The following is a 19,963-nucleotide window of genomic DNA, read 5'->3' on the forward strand; positions in this document are numbered from 1 at the left end:
GTAGTTGTTTACAGCTGATTCTCGGCCTCCCCCCACCACTATGACGTATTAATTGCTTTTTTTATTGGTTGTTGTTTGGTGAAGTTTTTTTGTTGTGCAGTGAAAGGCAAGGCGTTGTGACCTTGAAGTGTCTGGTGCATGGATCGTTCAGATTTTTTTTTCATATGAGATTTTGTGTGTTTATGTGTGTGTGTGTAGGAGAATGCACGGTACAGGGTTTCATCATGTGCTTGTTTGTCTATGTACAAACATACGTCTGCATACTTCGAAGATCCTCCAAGTAATAAATGCTCCATCGGTGTTAGGGCACCAAGTTAGTAGTGGAGTGACGTCACAGCAATAACCGTTCAACGGCTAGAGAGCGACATGTTCACTCCACGACGTGTGGCAGAGTAATGCGTATTCATCGGTCTGCCCTCACCTCTCCTGAAGCGATGAAGGTTCGCTCTAGCCCCGCTATCGATGGTGACACAACGGCAGCCGAGGACTGTTTGCCTAGCGTCTACCCTCTCCGAGACCGCAACGACCACTGCTTGCTCGTATATCGACATCTGTTATCGCATTCAGTTGGGAGGTAATCTTGGCGCATGTAGTTGAGAAGTGGGGTTGGCTATGACGTCTTGACGGGTCCTATCAGAGTGTATTTAAGAAGCGTACGAGTGTTGGCTATGTCAGTTTACATCAAGTGAGTTAGTGAGAACTATTATATAAAATGTATTCCTGTGACTGTGGTAAATCTTTCACTCGTAGTGATAATCTTCGTCGGCATCAGCTCCAGAGTTGCCAAGGAGGGCCTGCAGTGAAACGGGTGAGAGTGGATAATGCAACACCTATGTATACGTGCAATTGTTGTAATGTGACAATTCCTATGAGCCAAGTGAATTCTCACCGAAGAACCATGAGTCATAAAAATAATGCATGTGTTCAATTGTCTGACGGTGTTCAAATTATAACGAATGCATTCAATTGCCGCATTGCTACATACAGGGTGGAGAGTTCGATTGTAACCAGTGACTACATTCATTTTTCAATAAGATTAGGCAGAAGGTCATTGAATTACTGGAATCAGCCATCAGGATCCATAAAAGCATCAAGGTGAATATGGAAGTTTTTGGGAATTATATTCTTCAGACTGATGATTCGAGGGACACGAAGTCATTTAATTCCCAAAATAAAATAGTGGACCAATCTTCAGATTTGAATGCTGTTTTTGATGGATTCCGTGATGTAATTGTGGCACAAACGACTGAGTTCCAGGATCGTGACTCAGGTATTTATTTTTTAAAAATTTCAATAAGATTGAATAGTAATATTTTTTTTTTTTTATAATTCAGGTTGGACTTGTGAAAAAATATTGTTTCTCGAGGTCAACATTAATAAATACAGTCCACTGGAAGGACGTTCATATGTGAAGCTGCCTCAATGTATTCAATGGAAGAAAGCTGTTGTGAATGTTCGTAATGAAGATCAATATTGTTTTGCTTGGGCTATAACATCAGCATTATATCCTGCAGATAGTCGAGTGTCCGAACTTACGTCATATCCACATTTTTCCACTGTTTTAGATGTCACAGGTATGGATTTTCCGGTTAAAGTTAATAATAAGAGTATCGAAATATTCGAAGATAGGAATGATATTTCAATTAATGTTTACGGTTTAGAGAGTACATTTGAGAAGGGTAAAATGAAGTATGAAGTGATTGGTCCATTGCGATACTCACAGAGAAGACTCCGGAGACATGTCAATTTGTTGTTTATAACTGATGACTCCGGTAATGGTCACTATTGTTGGATCAAAGATCTTTCAAGATTAGTTTCTAATCAACTATCAGCTCATAGACAGAAAAAATATTTTTGTGACGGATGTTTGATATATTTTTCTGATGAGAGATTGCTTTTACGTCATAATATGTATGATTGTAATCACATTAGTACCACAACACCAACTACTAATTTAAAGATCAATAAATATGGTAGAATGGTTGCGGAAAATAAACTAATGTTTGAAAACTTTGAGAGGCAAATGAGGGTGCCATTTGTAGTGTATGCTGATTTTGAATCAGTGCTTAAACCGATTCATGTGAATGAGCCAAATCCTGGAAGTTCATACACGATTAAAACATTCAAACATGCCCCATATTCATTTGCTTATTTGATAAAGTGTTCATATAATGATGATTTGACAAAATTTGTTACATATAGGGGTGTAGATGCAGCTCAGAAATTTGTGAGTAGCATTGAAGATGATTTGAAAGAGATACATGAAAATCATCTCAGAAACCCTAAACCAATGGATACACAAACTGTCGAAGAAGAAGAACAGTTTGTTGCAGCCAGAACTTGTGGTATATGTAATAAAGCATTTACTGATGGTGACGTCAAAGTAAGAGATCATTGTCATGTCACAGGAAAGAAAAGATCACATGCCGCTCACTCGAAATGTAATTTAAATTTCAAAATACCAAACTTCATACCTATCATTTTTCATAATTTAAGTGGTTATGATTGTCATTTATTCATAAAAGAATTGTATAGGAATAAAGAGAAAGTTGATGTTATCCCGCAAACTAAAGAGAAATATATATCTTTCACGAAGCATCTCTTTACACACAGCTATACCGATAAAGATGGTGTGGTTAGGAAGAATTATCTCAAAATGAGATTTATCGATAGTTATAAAATTTATGACTAATTCGTTGGAGAAGTTGGGTGCAAACTTGACCTCCGATCAATGTTTGGAGATGCACAAACATTTCCCACAAATTGAGAAATTCAATTTGATGAGACAGAAAGGTGTATTTCCATATAGTTTTGTTGATGACATTGACAAATTGAATTATCCATTACTTCCGACAAAAAATCAGTTTTATGACACACTCAATTGTGAACATATATCGGAAACTGATTATGATAGGGCTAGAAAAGTTTGGAATTTATTCGAGTGTCAGAATTTGGGGGAATACTCTGATTTGTATTTGAAGTCGGATGTATTGCTACTATGTGATATTTTTGAAAACTTCCGCACCACAAGTTTAGAGATATATAACTTAGATCCGGCACAATATTACACTGCACCTGGATTATCATGGGATGCCATGTTGAAGTTCACTAATGTTGAATTGGAATTACTAACTGACATTGATATGATTCACTTTTTTCAAAAAGGTATACGAGGTGGAATTAGTCAATGTAGCGAGAGGAAACATATAGCAAATAATAGATTTTTACCCAATTATAATCCCAACGAACCTTCCACATTCATTACATATTTAGATGCAACAAATCTATACGGTCACAGTATGTCACAACCTCTACCAACAAGTGAATTTACATGGTTGACACCAAATGAAATTCTTAATCTCGATGTGATGGATGTGAGTACTGATAGTCCGTATGGGTATGTATTTGAAGTGGACATTCATTATCCACAAGAGTTGCATGATAAACATTCTGACCTTCCATTTTTAGTCGAAAAAATAATACCACCTCGTACACAATCGAAAATTCCCAAATTAATTCCAAATTTGAATGATAAAAGAAAATATATTGTTCATTATAGGAATCTACAGCAAGCTGTCAAAAATGGATTGATTGTAATGAATACACATAGAGTATTGAAATTCAAACAATCATGCTGGATGAAACCCTATATAGATCTTAATACTGAAATGCGTAATAGGTCTAACAACAAATCTGTTAAAGATTTCTATAAACTAATGAATAATGCGGTGTATGGAAAGACAATGGAGAATGTAGATAATCGAATTGATGTTAGACTCGTTACACATTGGGAAAATATAAAGAAAAATATAGGTGCCAGCACTCTCATAGCCAAACCAAATTTCAAAAATTGTTCAATTTTCACTGATAATTTCGTTGCCATTCAATTGGGTAGAGTGAAGGTTCATTACGATAAACCATTATATTTGGGATTTTCCATATTAGAATTATCTAAAACAGTCATGTATGACTTTTTCTATGGATGCATCAAACAACACTTTGATGAAAATGTCTCTTTACTTTACACAGATACCGACTCGCTCATTCTTAAAGTAAACACAGAAAATTTTTATGAATTCATAAAAACTAACATAAGTAGATTTGATACATCCAATTACAGTATAGTTAACCAATTCAATATTCCAGTAACAAGTTCAGTCTTGGGTAACTTCAAAGATGAATTTCCAAATGATCCAATCATGAGTTTTTATGGTACAGGTGCTAAAGCATATTATGTGAAATCTGTTGATGGTGAATTTAAGAAAGCCAAAGGGGTTAAACGATCTGTAATAAAGAATGAATTGACATGCGAAGATTATCAAAAAATCGTCGAACAAGGTGGTATGATATTCAGAAAGATGAATTCATTTAGAAGCGTGTTACATGATATGTATACTGAATTAAAAAATAAAGTTGCATTATCATATCACGACGATAAACGATTTATCATTCCGAATACTACCCACACTCTTCCTTGGGGTCATAATGATATTGAATTTTATGAAAACGATCCAAATGAGAACATTCGTTGGATAAGTAATATTATTCAACAATCACAATCTCAGGAGACTCCATTGGATCAATTGATTAATTTATTATCTGCCGAGATCAATGATTGAAATATCATTCAATATCTTCAAAACCGGAAAATTCAATATTGATATTTATGTAGCCATTTATAATTAATAATATATGATAGAAGTAATGTGATATTAATGTATTATGTATGTATGTATATGTATTACTGTAATGAATATAAAATGATTAAAATTTTATTTGTATTATTTCTATTTCCCTAATCAATTACTGCAATATATAGTATAATGTAAATGACAGAAATATCAGTTTGAAGAGAATCATCGTAGAGTGCACAATGTCTAAAACAATCGATAAGTTTGGTAGAAAAAGAAAATGGGGTGGTAATGTCATTCGAGGTCCTCCTGGGAATGGTTTTAAATTAACAAAAGATGGTCATTATGACATGCAAAGGAAAATATTGAAAAATACAAGTGAACCAATTGACAAGAGTGATTGTGTAACTGTATCATATCTTGAGGGGGAAATTAATGGAGCAAAGGAAGTTATACTTCTAGCCCTACAAGCTGCAATACAATCCACAATAGGCAATATTGCTCGGGACGCCCGGCAAGCATTTGAACGATAAAATTGCAGAGGCTCGGATAACTTTCACTCGTAAATTTGACAAACTTACAAGTGATGTAGACATAAAAATGTCTGACATAACAGCGTCTACAAATAAAAAATTTGATGCTATGTCAAACATAACAGGGACTACAATGAAAAAGTATGATGTACTGGAACAGAGAGTTGAAGTATTGGAGAAAAACCATAAAGAAGTTTTGGAGAGAAAACTATAAAGTCAGGCCATCATCATCAGGTGGACTGGGATATCCAGGACTGAACATTAATCCAAATCATAGAATAATACAACCAAAACCAAAACCAACTGATGATGTATTAATGGAACCAACATGGTGAATGTATTCCCTCGTTAGGTTAGGTTAATAGCTACGTTAGGTTAGCTGCATACTTACGTTAGGTTAGGTGTTAGGTTAGTATTCCCTCGTTAGGTTAGGTTAATAGTTACTGTAGGTTAGGTTAGGTTAGGTTAGGTTAGGTTAGTTAGGTTAGGTTTGGTTGCATAGCGGTAGGTTAGCGTACTAGGTAGGTTACGTTAATACATACGATAGGTGTTCGGTTGCATAGCGGTAGGTTAGCGTACTAGGTTAGGTTACGTTAATACATACGATAGGTTAGGTGTTCGGTTGCATAGCGGTAGGTTAGCGTACTAGGTTAGGTTACGTTAATACGTTAATACGTTAGGTTAGGTGTTCGGTTGCATATTATGTTACGAACGCCGCGCGAAGAGGGCGTAGATGTCTCTCCAGATGTCCCGCCTACCTGGGGCCGGAGGCCCCACCCACCTGGGCGGAGCCCAGGCAGTGGGCGGCCCGTTAGGCCACGCCCCCCCCCCCCCCCCCCCGTCGCCACCAACTTTTCGGATACCCCGCCCCTTTCCGAAGCCCCGCCCCCTTTCCGAAGCCCCGCCCCTCCCCTCCCCGAAGCCCCGCCCCCCGACTCCCAACATTTGCGCATGTACACCCCTACCCTCATCGCGCATGTGCGCTCCCACCATTTTCCCACCGCTCACGCATCGAAGTCGATACCCTCCGGAGAGCACTCCACAACATTCAGTTCGAGAAGTCATCTCATCGAGAGCAGTCCACTCCACAACAAGGCAGTACGTTCCAACGACCAACTTGATATTTGAGTAAGTAAATTAGGAATGTTATTTTTTATATCAACTAACTTTGTATTATTTCTTCTTTTTCAGAATGGCAACCAATACACAGGAGGTGAATAATGCTGTGGCGTCTATTCTGCCGGTGTCCGCTGACCAGGAGGAGGCAGCATCTTCGAGAGCGGTGACGGTTGACCAGCCAACCACTTCGCGTTCGCGAGTTAGGTGCAGATCTTCTAGCCCTGACTTATTCGAGGAGGAGGAGGAAGTCAGGGCTGTGAAGAAGGTTTGCCAACGACCTGCAGCAAAGGTTGGTCCTATTTCAAAGTACCGAGCTACTTGCAATAGGACTAATCCTTATGCAGGTAGTTTTTCGACCTCTCGTAAGAGGGCCTCCACACCAGCAGCAGCACCAGCAGCAGTGGAAATTCCGAGGAGTCCTTCTCCGGAGTTGGTGATATTGTCGCCGTTGGTGACGCGACTACCACCGCTGCCAGCGACACCGGCGGATCCTGAGGTGTTGGTGCCACAGCCTATCGGAGAGGTTAGTGAAAAGATGAGTGTTTTTCTGCAGAGATGCAAGAAAGCAGAACGAGCTGCCCGATCTAGCGAGGCCGCGTTGGTTACCATGAAGCGACAAATGGCTGAAATGGATAACCGACGGAGGGAAATCCAAAAGGAAATGGCCGAAATAGATCGGAATTATGCATCTCTGCAGGAAAGGTGTAAAGCAGAGACCTCTTCGATAAAGCTGTACAAAAAAATAGTGACAGTTATGGACACTCTTTTTGTAGATGAAGTGTAAATGTAAGATTAGTTTTAGGTTAGTTAGGAGTATTTAATTATGGTAGTTTTAAGTTTATATTTGTTAAGTTTATATTGAATAAAGGAAAAGGAAGTGAAATAAAGGGTGTACACTGTTTTTTGGTTTGGTACACATTGAACAATGCGATGGTTGGAGCATTTTTCTTCACTTCCTCTTATTATTATTATTATTTTTTTTATTTCAATTCCAAGTTCTTCTAGACAAATACCTCACATCAATTTTTGTGTTCTCTAATCACTTGTAAATAATTTCATGTGAAGAAAATTTAAAAAATAAAAAATAGACATGTTTCATAGTGAAATCGACAAGTATATTTCATTTGTATTTTATCCATTCAAGTATCTCTTTCATTGAATATGTCTTATGTCACTTTGCAATTTACCCCTACTCATTGAATATGTCTTATGTCACACTACAATTTACCCCTACTCAATGTTCCACTCCTCTCCCACTCCCTCTCGAAAGTATAAAAGTAGAAATCATCTGATGAAACATTCAGTTGATCAGCTAGCATCGAGATGGAACCCGATTCAACCTCCGAACCCTATAGCTGCCCGGATCAGGGGTACAACTTCAATTACTGGGATAACAGCCAGGTACAGGTTGTCTCTTCCACCACGGAACCCCACAGTCCGCCATACGAATACCGGATCACGACATCAGGATGCAAGTTCAGCATGTCACTGGCAGTGACGAAGGACACTTGGATGACTCGGAATATCCAGATCCTGACGGATGGTGGGACCCTGCTTATGATGACATTGTCCCAATGAGTAGCGACGACGACGATGATGACGACGACGACTCTGGTGATGATGCTGATGACGAGCTTGACGTTAGACGTCCTCCACCATCCCCTATCCTCATCGAGGATAGTCCTCCGCCATCCCCAATCCTAATCGATGATGATGTCCTCAATTCCGATGATGACATATAATCATCTACTCGTCCATCATTTCCTTTCCTTTCCTTCCACGGAGTACACACTTTTTGGTTGGTGTACACGAGGCACTGCGAGGCTGGGGCAGTGTCTTCCTCCCTTCCTCTCCCTCTTATTAGTTTTTTTTCCATAATAATCACTAGAATTTCTCCTAATAATCGCTCAGAGTTTCATTCTTGATGTTTTCGAATCTCAAACACTGTTCTACATTTCACCCCCTCCATTTCATTTCTTCCAATATAAATATAGCAACAATCCCAGTTCTATATCATTCTTCCACAATGTCGAGTACAGGACCCATCCAAGTACATGAAATAGATTCAACGTCTGATCATTTGAGTACAACCTTCGCTCAATTTCTGCAGCGAATCTATGATCTTCCTGATGATTTCGCAGAACGAGTGGAACAAGGTATTCAGGACGACATAGATGCTGTTGACGATAATAATGCGGATGATGTGATTAGTATATCATCTGATTCAGCTGATTATGACGACGACGACATCATGAGTATATCATCTGATTCAGATGACTACTATGAGGATGATATCATTAGTATATCATCTGATTCAGATGACGATACCATAATTATTGTTTCTGATGATGAGGAGCGTTAGTCCATATCATTGCATGGATTAATAAAAAAATAACAGCCCTTTTCAGGGCTACAATTAAAGACTGAAACAATAAAAAAAATAGCTCTTTTCAGAGCTACCATTATACTTTCAAACAGAAACAGATTCATACCATTGTTAACATTATGTTAACATTATAATCTCAAACGAAATATATGTATGTGAAAGTATTCATCATTATATGCATATGAATGATTGACAAATGCCAACTTCAACTTTCATTTAAAGTAGTACTCATCATATGCATAGATATTCAATGACTATCAAATTCCAAATTTCGACTTTTCAGTCAAAGTAGTAATTTATTTGTCATATAATGTATAGATATTCAAAGACTAACAAATTTCCAACTTAGACTTTTATTAGTCAAAGTATTCATTTGTCACATAATCTATGAATACTAATACAACTAACTACTGTTTGTGTGAATAATGTAGCCCTGAAAAGGGCTGTTGTTTTTTTTTTGACCAGTAGGTCCACGGTTATTGTGCCACAGGTTGGACATTATTACATATAATACATGTAGATACTCGGGTGAAGTTTGTTAGTGGCCTCTCGCAAGCTTCACACCAATTCTGTCCCATTTCCATAATTGAGACAGTGTTGTGGGTGTTGACATGGGCATACCACCCTCCATTATTGTTTCTATGCGAATAAAACCGAAAGCAGCACCAACATAGTTTTTTGTTCTCTCCATCTATTGTGCTGATCAATACGTATGCATCCAATGCACAATACAAATCCAAGGGATCTTCCAGTGTCTCACTGACATTGAGTGTTCGCATACCGATCCTCATAGCACCATCACCTTCAGTTGTGTCAGCTTCTATCCCTTCATCATCTCCTTCTTCATCCATGACCCTCTCAAACTCCATCACGTCATCATCTTCGTCGCTTTGGTTGGCCTCGTTTTCAACTTCGTCTATCTCATCTTCATCGACTCCAACATCTTCTGCTTCAACTATTACTTCCTCTAGCGGAACATTGACATCCTCATCATCTGATTCGTCTATCCAATTGTTTTCATCAACAGCAGCTATTCTATTTAATGCAGCATTTATTTTTGCAGAATTCATCTTGTTGTTGTTTGCTCACAGTTGTAGAGAGTGAATGAATGAACTCTAGGTTTGCAAGTCAACTTATATAGGAGGTGATGCGACTCCCACTTGACTCGTTTAGAGTGGAATAGTAGGAGAAGTTATCCCACTATACTTCCACATGATGTTGATTTGTATAAATAGAGATCGTAGGTATAGGAGAGAGCATTCAGAGTTTCTGTAAGTCATCTCTTAATATTTCTAATCGAATTAGTAAAATGCCGTTTCCAAAAGAGTGGAATGAAAAACCAAAAGTGTGTGTCTACCCAATGATGATTGCAGGGGCTATTGTGTGCTACTTTTGTCAAATAAGTAGACCTAAGGATTCAATCAATCCATGTACTGGTATGTGTAGTGATTGCGTGTTGCGGATTCAACTATCGCCTCCTTCTCATCCACCGAAGCGAACAAAATCGGATTATCGTCAACAACAGTTACAGTGTCTGAAGTGTTCCGAACCTATAATATTTAACAATATAGGTATCTGTAGAAATATTTGTGGTACCTGTGCTGCCGTTCCAACTCCACTGCAACGTTGTTTGCGTTGTGATACATATTCCATGAATTGTTGGAATCATGTATGCAATGCATGTAGAAGTACTTGGGATCTGTGTGAGAAGGTTGGTCAACTCTACCCCAATAGGAGAATCCATTTTTTTCAATGTTGGTGTTTGACGCACGAGCAACAACTATTGAGGAATAGAGTCAAAGAACGTTCCACATCCACAGAGACATATTAACATTTTTCATTTTTTATTATCGTTATTGTCCTCTATTATTAATAAATATATATATTTTGAATTTATTTGTATTATTTTCTAACATTTAAAAATACATGCATGCAACACAAAGTTTTCCTCTTAAATGACAAAGATTGTTACATGCGTGAATAGTTTAGTGAGAGAGCGCATGTGCCAGTTGATGAAAGAGCGCATGCGCTAGTTTATTTTCTTCTATAAATGGTGAGGTCTCAGTAACATCATCACCTTTCCTATCCACATTCTATTGCTATCACATATCATTCCTCAGACCTTAATAATCATGAGCTCTATGCCGCTATTGATTGCTGAAGATGGTTCACCACTTGTTGATATCGATCAGACTGATTTTGAAAATATTCCAGTATTACATTTATCGAGTCAAGATTCGATAAATGATTTTGATATTAACGACTTCGTTAACTTTGCAGATGTGCCAGAACCAAATGAGCAAATTATTATTGAAAATCCGATCGTTTCGCAATTATCATCACTCAAACACTCTTCATCTACCCTTCCTCTTGGTGTTGATAAGAAATCTAGAACAATCAAGAGGAAGGTTACTAAGGCATCTTCATCGATTGTCACTGACTTTAAAGAAAAGAAAGAATCCAAAAGTGTTGTGCGACAGAAAAAACCCGCAACGAAAAGTGACAGATCGAAGAGGAAGCCAAAAGGTACTCCTAAAGAAATGAAGAGTGATTTGAAAGCTGAACCGCTATCTTCTTTCAGCCCCCTCCATCGGTTTGGGGAAATGAAAAGGAAAGCAAAATGCCGTCTTGTAAAGGCACAGATGACTATTGCTGAACTTGAAAAGAGTGAGCGAGCTATTAATGCTAATAATGAAACTCTTGAAGCATTAGATGCCAAGATTGCATTAGCGAAGGTTGAATTGGCTAGAATGTCTAAAGATGCTGATGAACTCCGTTCAAAAATTGGTAAAGATAAGCAATTCCATCAACGTTCGAGAATGCAAGCTCAGGCTGAGCTTGAGGAGTCGACTAAGCTTTATGAGACAGCATTATCAGTGAGAGATAATTGGCAAAAAGAGTTGGATACTGCATTTCAAAGTGACGGCGATTAGTTTTGGGAATGATAATGTGTTTTCAATATCGTGAGTTGAAAAATATAAGCGGGAATGGAGTATACAATTAATTTGGTTTGGTATACACAGAACATTGCGAATGGCTGGGGCAATGTTTACCGCTGCAATATTTTTCAGTTCACATACTTATAATTGAAATGAAAACAATAATGAACTTTAATATTACTTTATTCATAAAAGTCACTATTATATACATTTAAACCATATTTGATTCATCAATCCAAGAATTTTGTTCGCTAGGAAGGCCTAACCACTTTACATATACTTTATTTTTTCTTCTCTTCAACACCTTCTCAATCAGATATACGTCAGGATTCTCGGTTCGTAATAACTCTTCTTCGTAAAAACATCCTCTAATCGGCTGTTCATTCATATCTTCAAGATTATAAGTCGTTGGGATGGTTTTATTAATTTTAACAATCTTGAATAGCTCCGTGGTAAAATTCGCAGTGTAAGACTTTTCAAAAATATGTTTGTATTTACTTATACGTACAATATCATTTAATTGGAATTTGGGTTTACTTTGTCTTCCTCCAATTCCATTGATACCCTTGAATTTTAATTTTGTTGTTGAATCAACATTGATGGGTGCCATACCTATTGTACGATGAACTTTATTATTATATCTACTAGTTATAATTGGAAGAATATCAAGCCATTTGTGGTGACCTCTCATCGAAAATTCCTTGTAGAGCCATGCCTTTATTGTACGAATCACTCTTTCTGCTATAGCTGCCTTCTTTGTGCTAAATGTTGAATAATGATTGATATTATATTCTCGCATGAGAGATGAGAAGCTTTTATTGAAAAATTCTTTCCCTTGATCGCTTTGTATGTGTTTTGGGGAGTATTTGGCTTCTTTCAGTACATGTTTCATTGCATTAGTTACTGTACTACCTGTTTTATCTTTAACTGCTACAGTCCACAGATATTTGGAGTAACAATCTATCACTACAAGTATATATCGGTATCCTTCATTACTTTTTGCATAAGGTTGCAGTTCAGCTAAATCTATTTGCCATAGATCTGCAAAACCTTTGATGGTGGTTATTCTTCTACGAAAATTACGTCTTGCAGGTTTATGTAATTCATTAACAACTTGTCGTTTGACATCACTTATTTCATTAGTCATTCTATTTCAATATGATTAAAGAGAAAAGGTGATAATGTTACTGCATTGAATGATGATGTGACAGTGATCATTACATGTGAATATGTTAATATATTATACCTTCTTCACGTAATTCTTCAATTATTGAAATTATTTCATTATCATGTCCGGTATGTCCGGCTGACTTTGAAGCTACCAATAGTCGTAGGCGAGCAACTAACTCTTTCGGTGAATTCCAGTACACATAATTCACAGGTTTAGAATTATATATTTTTTTCTCCATTTTCACTCGTTTGAGTGCTCCACCAATTTTACTTCTACTTCTTATTGGATATTGTCGTGAGTCTAATAGAGGTTTGATAACTTCACGAAATTTTTTAGAATTTGTATTTTTAAAACCATTCTTCAGATGATATTGTTTATATGGAGCATTCGTTATTTTCAATATTTTGGAATATACTTGACGAGTTTCTTCATTATCAACATCTTGTGGATTCTTCAAAAAAATCATATCATACAATTCTGGACTACCTGCGCATTCATATTTTTTCACTTTATTAGCATCCCAAAATGAAATGTTTCCATCTTTGAAATTTACCACTAGACTTCCCATTTTCAGCTTTTGTGTAATTGGATCCATACGTACGCCAAATGTTCCATCATATGCTGGATTTCTAGATTTTATATTATTCAAATGTTTCATCAAAACATCTTCACCACTTTCATTCATAACAGGTGAGATGTCAGGATCCGAGGAATCGATGTGGGACGATGATGGTGTTTCGAATAGAGTTGTTCTCATATCGTCTTGAAGTGTGCTCGTGTCACTATTCACAGATGATACACTACCAAAAGATTGTTTTCTTCCTATTGGAGTACTCATGGGATAATTTGAAGTAGATTGAACAGTTCCATGATTTGGTGATAACACTGGTGATTTAGAAGTAGCGTTTGATGATAAAACATTCAATGGTTTCATTATGGGCTCATACAATCTTTCAAGTGTCGTACGATTTTCAATATTATCATTCTTGATAGAGTTGAATTTCTGCCTGACAGCTTCTGTTGTCTCTACTAGTTGACGTTTCAAATTTATTTCATTGTTTTTATTTTCAGGATCTTTTTTTGTATTCATAATGCCCTTTTTTTTGAATTAAAGCTTAATTCGTTGGTGAAGTGACCACTACAATATTCAGTGATCGAATAAGTTCCAAAAACAAGATCATGGGTATATAAAACTATCGAATCCTTTGCGATATCTACCTTCATCTATTTTTCTATCCTTATCAATGACTAGAAATCCATATTGGTCCTCCCAGCATTTAACACACATCAATTGGAATTGTTTGAATGTTACATCGGGTGAAACATGATCTGAATAAATGTGATGTAAATTCGTCTCATCTTGTTTGAACATTATAATGAAATTGGTATTGTCACGCACTAACTGTTTGGGTACCCGTGAATATGTCTGTGCTAGATAAAAACAATCAACATCCTTATGACGTCCCATACAGAAATATGATCTAATAATATCTTGCTTTTCACATATTACATCATCGAAAATGAAAACAGAATTAGGCTTAGCGTCGGAGGGTTCCACTATTTCTGCATTATTGCTGAATGTATAAAAACCTAATCCTTTTATAGGTTCCAAAACACTTCGCAAGTACTGATATTTAGGTTGATTGAGTGATTTCGAATAGAGATACACATTTCTAAATCTCAGTCCTTGTGGATGTGTTAATAGTGATATCATTGCATTCGTCTTTCCACAATTTGAAGGTCCTATAATGAGTCCTCGAACTGATGATGGAAGTAGTGGACCATGTCTGAATACCCTTTGTCCATTCAATCCACAACCAAATTTCTCATCTAGATTATCTACAGCAAACTTTTCTTTCTGTTTTACAATGCGCATCGTGCCGTGGTTGGAGACTATATAAATGTTATTAGCTTATTCATTTCAATGTGTACCATCAAACGATACGGACGTATTGAAAGTGATCGTAAAATTAAAAGAGGTTGTGGTTTTGTTAATGATTTAATAAACAAACTTCCTTTCGAATTACATCTACCGGAGGTTATCAATACTGTGGACCGGGTACAAAATTGAAACAACGTTTAGCTCGTAACGACCCTGGAATCAATAAATTAGATATTGAATGCAAAAAACACGATATTCAATATTCTAAGCATCCATCCGATCTTGCAGCAAGACATTTAGCCGACAAAGAACTTGAATACAGCGCTTGGGATAGGGTTAAATCGAAGGACGCGAGTATTGGGGAAAGAGCAGCTGCATTACTTGTCACCAACATTATGAAAGCGAAAAGACATATGGGCATGGGTTGTAGTACCAATAAGAAAAAATGTAAGAGGAAACAAACGAAGAAAAATAAAATTAAAAAAGTTGCATTTGGTGCTGGGATAGTCCATAAAGTGCGAAATGTATTGAAGAAAGCTGGTGGGAATCAATTTGTGACGAATAATAGCAAAAAAGCTATCACTGTGGCATTGCAGGCGGCACGTAAATACCTTAAAGCTGCCGGTGGAAAGAAGAAAATCCGCACACCACGCATAATTCCTGTTCCCAAGATCGGTGGACTTTTACCATTGATACCAATTTTTGCTGGACTATCCGCACTAGGAAGTTTGGCGGGAGCTGCTGCTGGTATTACCAAGGCCGTGAATTCGGCAAAAGCCAGCAGAGCGGCTTTAATGGAAGCCAATCGTCACAATAAAACCATGGAGGCTGTAGCATTAGGCAAACGCGGAAGTGGAATATATCTCAAACCATACCGTAAAGGTTTAGGACTATATTTAAAACCATACAAAGCCACAAACAAAACAAAAAACTAATTGAACCCCTACCTCAGAGGCCTCTTACTGATCTCGATCTCAGTTATTATGCACAAAAAATGAAAATTCCACATTTTCGTGGTGTTTTTATGCGTGATAGATTACCATCTTCAGGTCCAAAACAAAACGAGACAGCTATTGTTAATTTAGATGGAATAAGTGGACCAGGAACACATTGGGTGGCATATAAAAAATGTGGGAAAGAAGTCACATATTTCGATAGTTTTGGAGATCTACCCCCACCATTGGAATTGACTCGATTCTTTCGAAAATGTTCGAATGTAAAAATCAAATATAACTATGATCGACAACAGAAATTTAATACAGTTCTCTGTGGTCACTTGTGCTTGCAGTTTCTCTCTAAATAATTTTCCAAATAAAAATGGATTCAACACCAAAACTGGATCGGGAGGCTATCAAGGGAATGGGGTTTTCACTTAGAATGTTTTCAAAATATGGTACCTTGAAAAAAATGGATAAAGTGATGCTTGCAAATATGCCTAAGGAAGTGATACTTGCATGTGTTGCACATGAGATTGCATATGTTTGGGAAAAGTTGCCTAAGCATCTGCAAGATGACATCGATATAATGAAACATAGATATTGTTATGAGCACCACCACCACGATCAAAATTCAGAATCGGATGTTAATGACGGTCCTATACCTCGGAAATCTATGTGTTGTATTTGTAATATAGAGGATGTGAATATTGGTATCAATAAAAATGATACTTATTACAATACAACACCTTCCAAAAAGTGTAAATTGTCTCAAATGTGCTGTTGCTGTGTACAATAATAAATTGAAATGTGTTTCAAAATATTCATCAGTCATGTCACGAAAGTTCGAGCTACAAGCTGTCGGGACAAGTGTCTTGAGTGCGGATTTTTTTCCACCAATTGAATTGGATAGGAACAGTCGTTATGGATTAGGACTTTTGGGATTCTATGGATGCAATACAATCAATAATATAACTGAAGCTAATAACTTAGTTAGTTTTAGAATCAGTAATGACAACTCATCGATACCCCAAAAGTTGACAATTGAAATTCCATGTGGTGCTTATGAAATAGAAGAGATCAATGCCGTCATACAGAAACATATCATGTTCAGATTGTTTCATGATAAAAAACCAAATGATGTCGTTGCAGATGATATTTTCTATCTACACGCCAATAATAATACATTCAAATGTGAAATGCGATCCAAATATGAAATTGATCTGACACATCCAAATTCAATAGCAGAAATGATGGGGTTCGCTCATGAAATATTTCCACCAAATCAGATACATGAATCATCATTACCAATAAACATTACAACTGTGAGACTTATCCGCTTAGATTGCAATATAATATCTGGTTCATATATAAATGGTGAAGAATCCCACATTCTTTTCTCATTCGATATTGATGTTGAACCTGGCTACAATCTTACTAAAGAACCACACAGTATTATATATATGCCTGTCAGTCCAGAAGGTCGTCAATTGATTCACAACATTACAGTGCGTATTTTGGATGAAAAAAATAACCTTATCGATTTTGGAAGTGAAGAAGAGATTTTCATTATTTTGGAATTGAAGAAAATCGAATAACTGTTGTTATGGGTTTCATTTATAATAGACAAAATCGCATTGAACAATCCCAAACGAGTTGCACTATCAAAAAGAAAGGTGTGCATAAAAAGAAGCTCATTCCACAAGTGTATGCTAAACAGTTAGCACATAACGCTCTGTCTGTGAGTGATCTTAAATTTTTGAAATCGATTGGATTGAAAGTGAGAAAATAACAATGGTGCTCGAAACAAACAATGAAAAGTTGAATATATTCAATGAACCAGTGCTCGATCATTCTCTCATAAGTTTACATGAGCACACATATAAGCCCTATGGATCACCGCTATTCAGGAATTCGGATGAAATCAGAATTGCAATCAATAATCAAGATGTTATACTAGATATTGCCGAGAGCTTCATTTACATAGAAGGTAAATTCACCCCCAAAGATGTAGCGAAAACATGCTATCTCTCGAATAATGCAATTGCATTTCTCTTTGACGAAATTCGTTATGAAATGGGAGGTGAACAAGTGGCTGTTGTTAGAAAACCTGGGATAACATCTACAATGAAAACCATGATATCATTTGGACAATCTCATGCTAACACATTATTGACATCTGGTTGGGGACTTTCACAATTGAAGCAAGATATCTTGGATACAAACAGTCATGTTTTTAGTGGAAAACTACCACTGAAATATTTGATGGGTTTTGCTGAAGATTACAACAAAAGTATCTTGAATGCCAAACAGGAATTGATTTTGATTATCGCTCGATCATTCAAAAACTCATATATAGGTGAGGTTGATGCTGATTTGGAAATAAATAAAATCGAATGGAAAATAAGGCATATTGTACCAGATGATAAACACAAGCTCAAACTTTTGAGTAGAATAAACAAAAGCGGTCTGAATGCCAAAATCAAGTTGGCGTATCGTATGTGGGACCTCTATGAACTACCATCATTACGTGGGACTTCTTCAGACATATGGGCCATCAAAACAACTAACGCATTGGAAACTCCTCGTTTTGTCATCATCGCATTCCAAAGTACTACCACATCTGAAGATAGAACACAAGATATTACAAAATTCACAACTGCTGATATCAATAGTATTCGAGTATACTTGAATTCTGAAGTTTATCCATATGAGCGTTGGAATTTGAATTTCGATAAAAAACTTGATGCTCCTGCTTATTATGCTTTTGAGAGTTTCCAGCGAAGTTATTATGATAAAGATATGAGTGAACCTCTGATGGACATTGGACAATTTAGAGAGAATCCACTATTCGTCATCGATTGTTCCCATCAACCGAATGCAACAAAATCATCAACTATTGATATAAAGATTGAGTTTGAGACGAGGAAGACCAAGTTTCCAGACAACACTAAAGTATATGCATTAATTTTGCATGATACAGTTTTAACATACAATGCATTGGATGGTTCAGTTCATAGCAGATATTGACACTTTTTTTTTTTCACTCTATCATGTACTGTTTTATGATCTTTTTTTTTATTTGTAACTGACTTATATCATGTATTGTATTTTATATCATATTTATTGTTTTGTAATCATTTTCTATTGTATTTCATCAGATTTAAATAAATAAAACATGAAAATAATACAAAGTTTTTTATTTGACATTATTTATGATTCACAGGAACATACAGACTATCTAAAATAACTTCTTCCTCATAATCATCATTTTCGCGACCATCTTCAATTTCCTCTCGATTTTCATCATTCAATTCAAAGTGATGAATAATCCATTCTGGCAAGTATGGTTGGAGGCTATACAGGAATCTTCTTAGGTTCAGTTCAATCATAACCTCACAAAGTTGCCACAATTCCAATTCATTATCCAAAAATTTGTTGCAAACTTCTGCACCACTCCAATAGTTCTCAGCATCACGAAGGCATAATTCGATTTGTTTTTCATCATAGCATACACTCATATCATAAACGCTTGCATGTTCGGCTCCATCACCCAACACCTTCAATTTAGACGACAAATGTTGAACCGATGATTTGAGATCTACAATATCGACCCAATCTTGACTTGCGTACTGCATCCACATCTTTAAATGGTGGAACTGAAATCGAACAAAAAAAAACAATAAGCAACCTCCAATTTTTCAGTGATATAATACTCACATTCCCATTTTACTTGTAGTTACAAAGTGAGTGTATTCAACTAAGTTAGTAATGTTTATATTTCCATATAATTATCATCTAATATATGAATATTAATAAAACAATAAGAAATTCATTATAATTACTATTATTATTCAATCATATTGAATTTGACTAGAGTTATCGTTTTCACACCAAAAAAAACTTTGTAAGCTATGACCTAAAGAAATTCACTATAAATTATTACTATTATTCAATCATATTGAATTTGACTAGAGATCGCGTTTTCATGCCAGCAAAACTTTGTTGGCTCTGTCCTAAATACATCATCGTATATTTACCACCTGATGAGTTGATACAAGATATATCGTCATCACTGAATTGCAACGAAATACGTTTTGGTAGCCATGTTTTAAATAATTTATCATTGCTCACATCTTGCAAAGTTAATAAAATTGATTTACCAAATCGTGTAGAATAAGTTGACATATTTTTAATTATGTACACTTCATCAATTGGCAATGATGATAAGGCCTTTTGCTCTAGTATTTCAACCTCCTGTACAATCAAATTATTAATTTTATTCAAGTCTACTTTTGAAACGGACATGATGAAAATATATATGAAAATATAAACAATTTCCAACAGACAAATACACTCACCGTCTT

At 36.3% G+C, this 19,963-nt stretch overlaps 2 protein-coding genes across 13 annotated transcripts in view; both read left to right on the forward strand.

The window, feature by feature from the left end:
* Hnf4 (Hepatocyte nuclear factor 4) overlaps positions 1-19,963 on the forward strand; it is a 199,007-nt gene that overhangs the window by 160,599 nt on the left and 18,445 nt on the right. The gene's annotated exons all lie outside the window — the stretch shown is intronic.
* LOC141485177 (uncharacterized) lies at positions 6,069-7,211 on the forward strand. Its single transcript, XM_074181369.1, has 2 exons — positions 6,069-6,292; positions 6,356-7,211. The coding sequence occupies exons 1-2, from the start codon at positions 6,141-6,143 to the stop codon at positions 7,065-7,067; spliced, it is 864 nt and encodes a 287-aa protein (XP_074037470.1). The 5' UTR covers positions 6,069-6,140; the 3' UTR covers positions 7,068-7,211.

Source organism: Leptinotarsa decemlineata, unplaced genomic scaffold (assembly GCF_025532065.1).
Source record: "Leptinotarsa decemlineata unplaced genomic scaffold, Ldec_3_MD MMD2_tig00026307_RagTag_RagTag, whole genome shotgun sequence".
NCBI classification, from domain to species: domain Eukaryota; kingdom Metazoa; phylum Arthropoda; class Insecta; order Coleoptera; family Chrysomelidae; genus Leptinotarsa; species Leptinotarsa decemlineata.

Excerpts from the sequence above, each read along its gene's own strand:
- LOC141485177 (XM_074181369.1), top strand. The coding sequence starts at position 6,141 with ATGTGCGCTCCCACCATTTTCCCACCGCTCACGCATCGAAGTCGATAC. Across the intron at positions 6,293-6,355 it reads ACGACCAACTTGATATTTGA|AATGGCAACCAATACACAGG; the intron begins GTAAGTAAATTA and ends CTTCTTTTTCAG.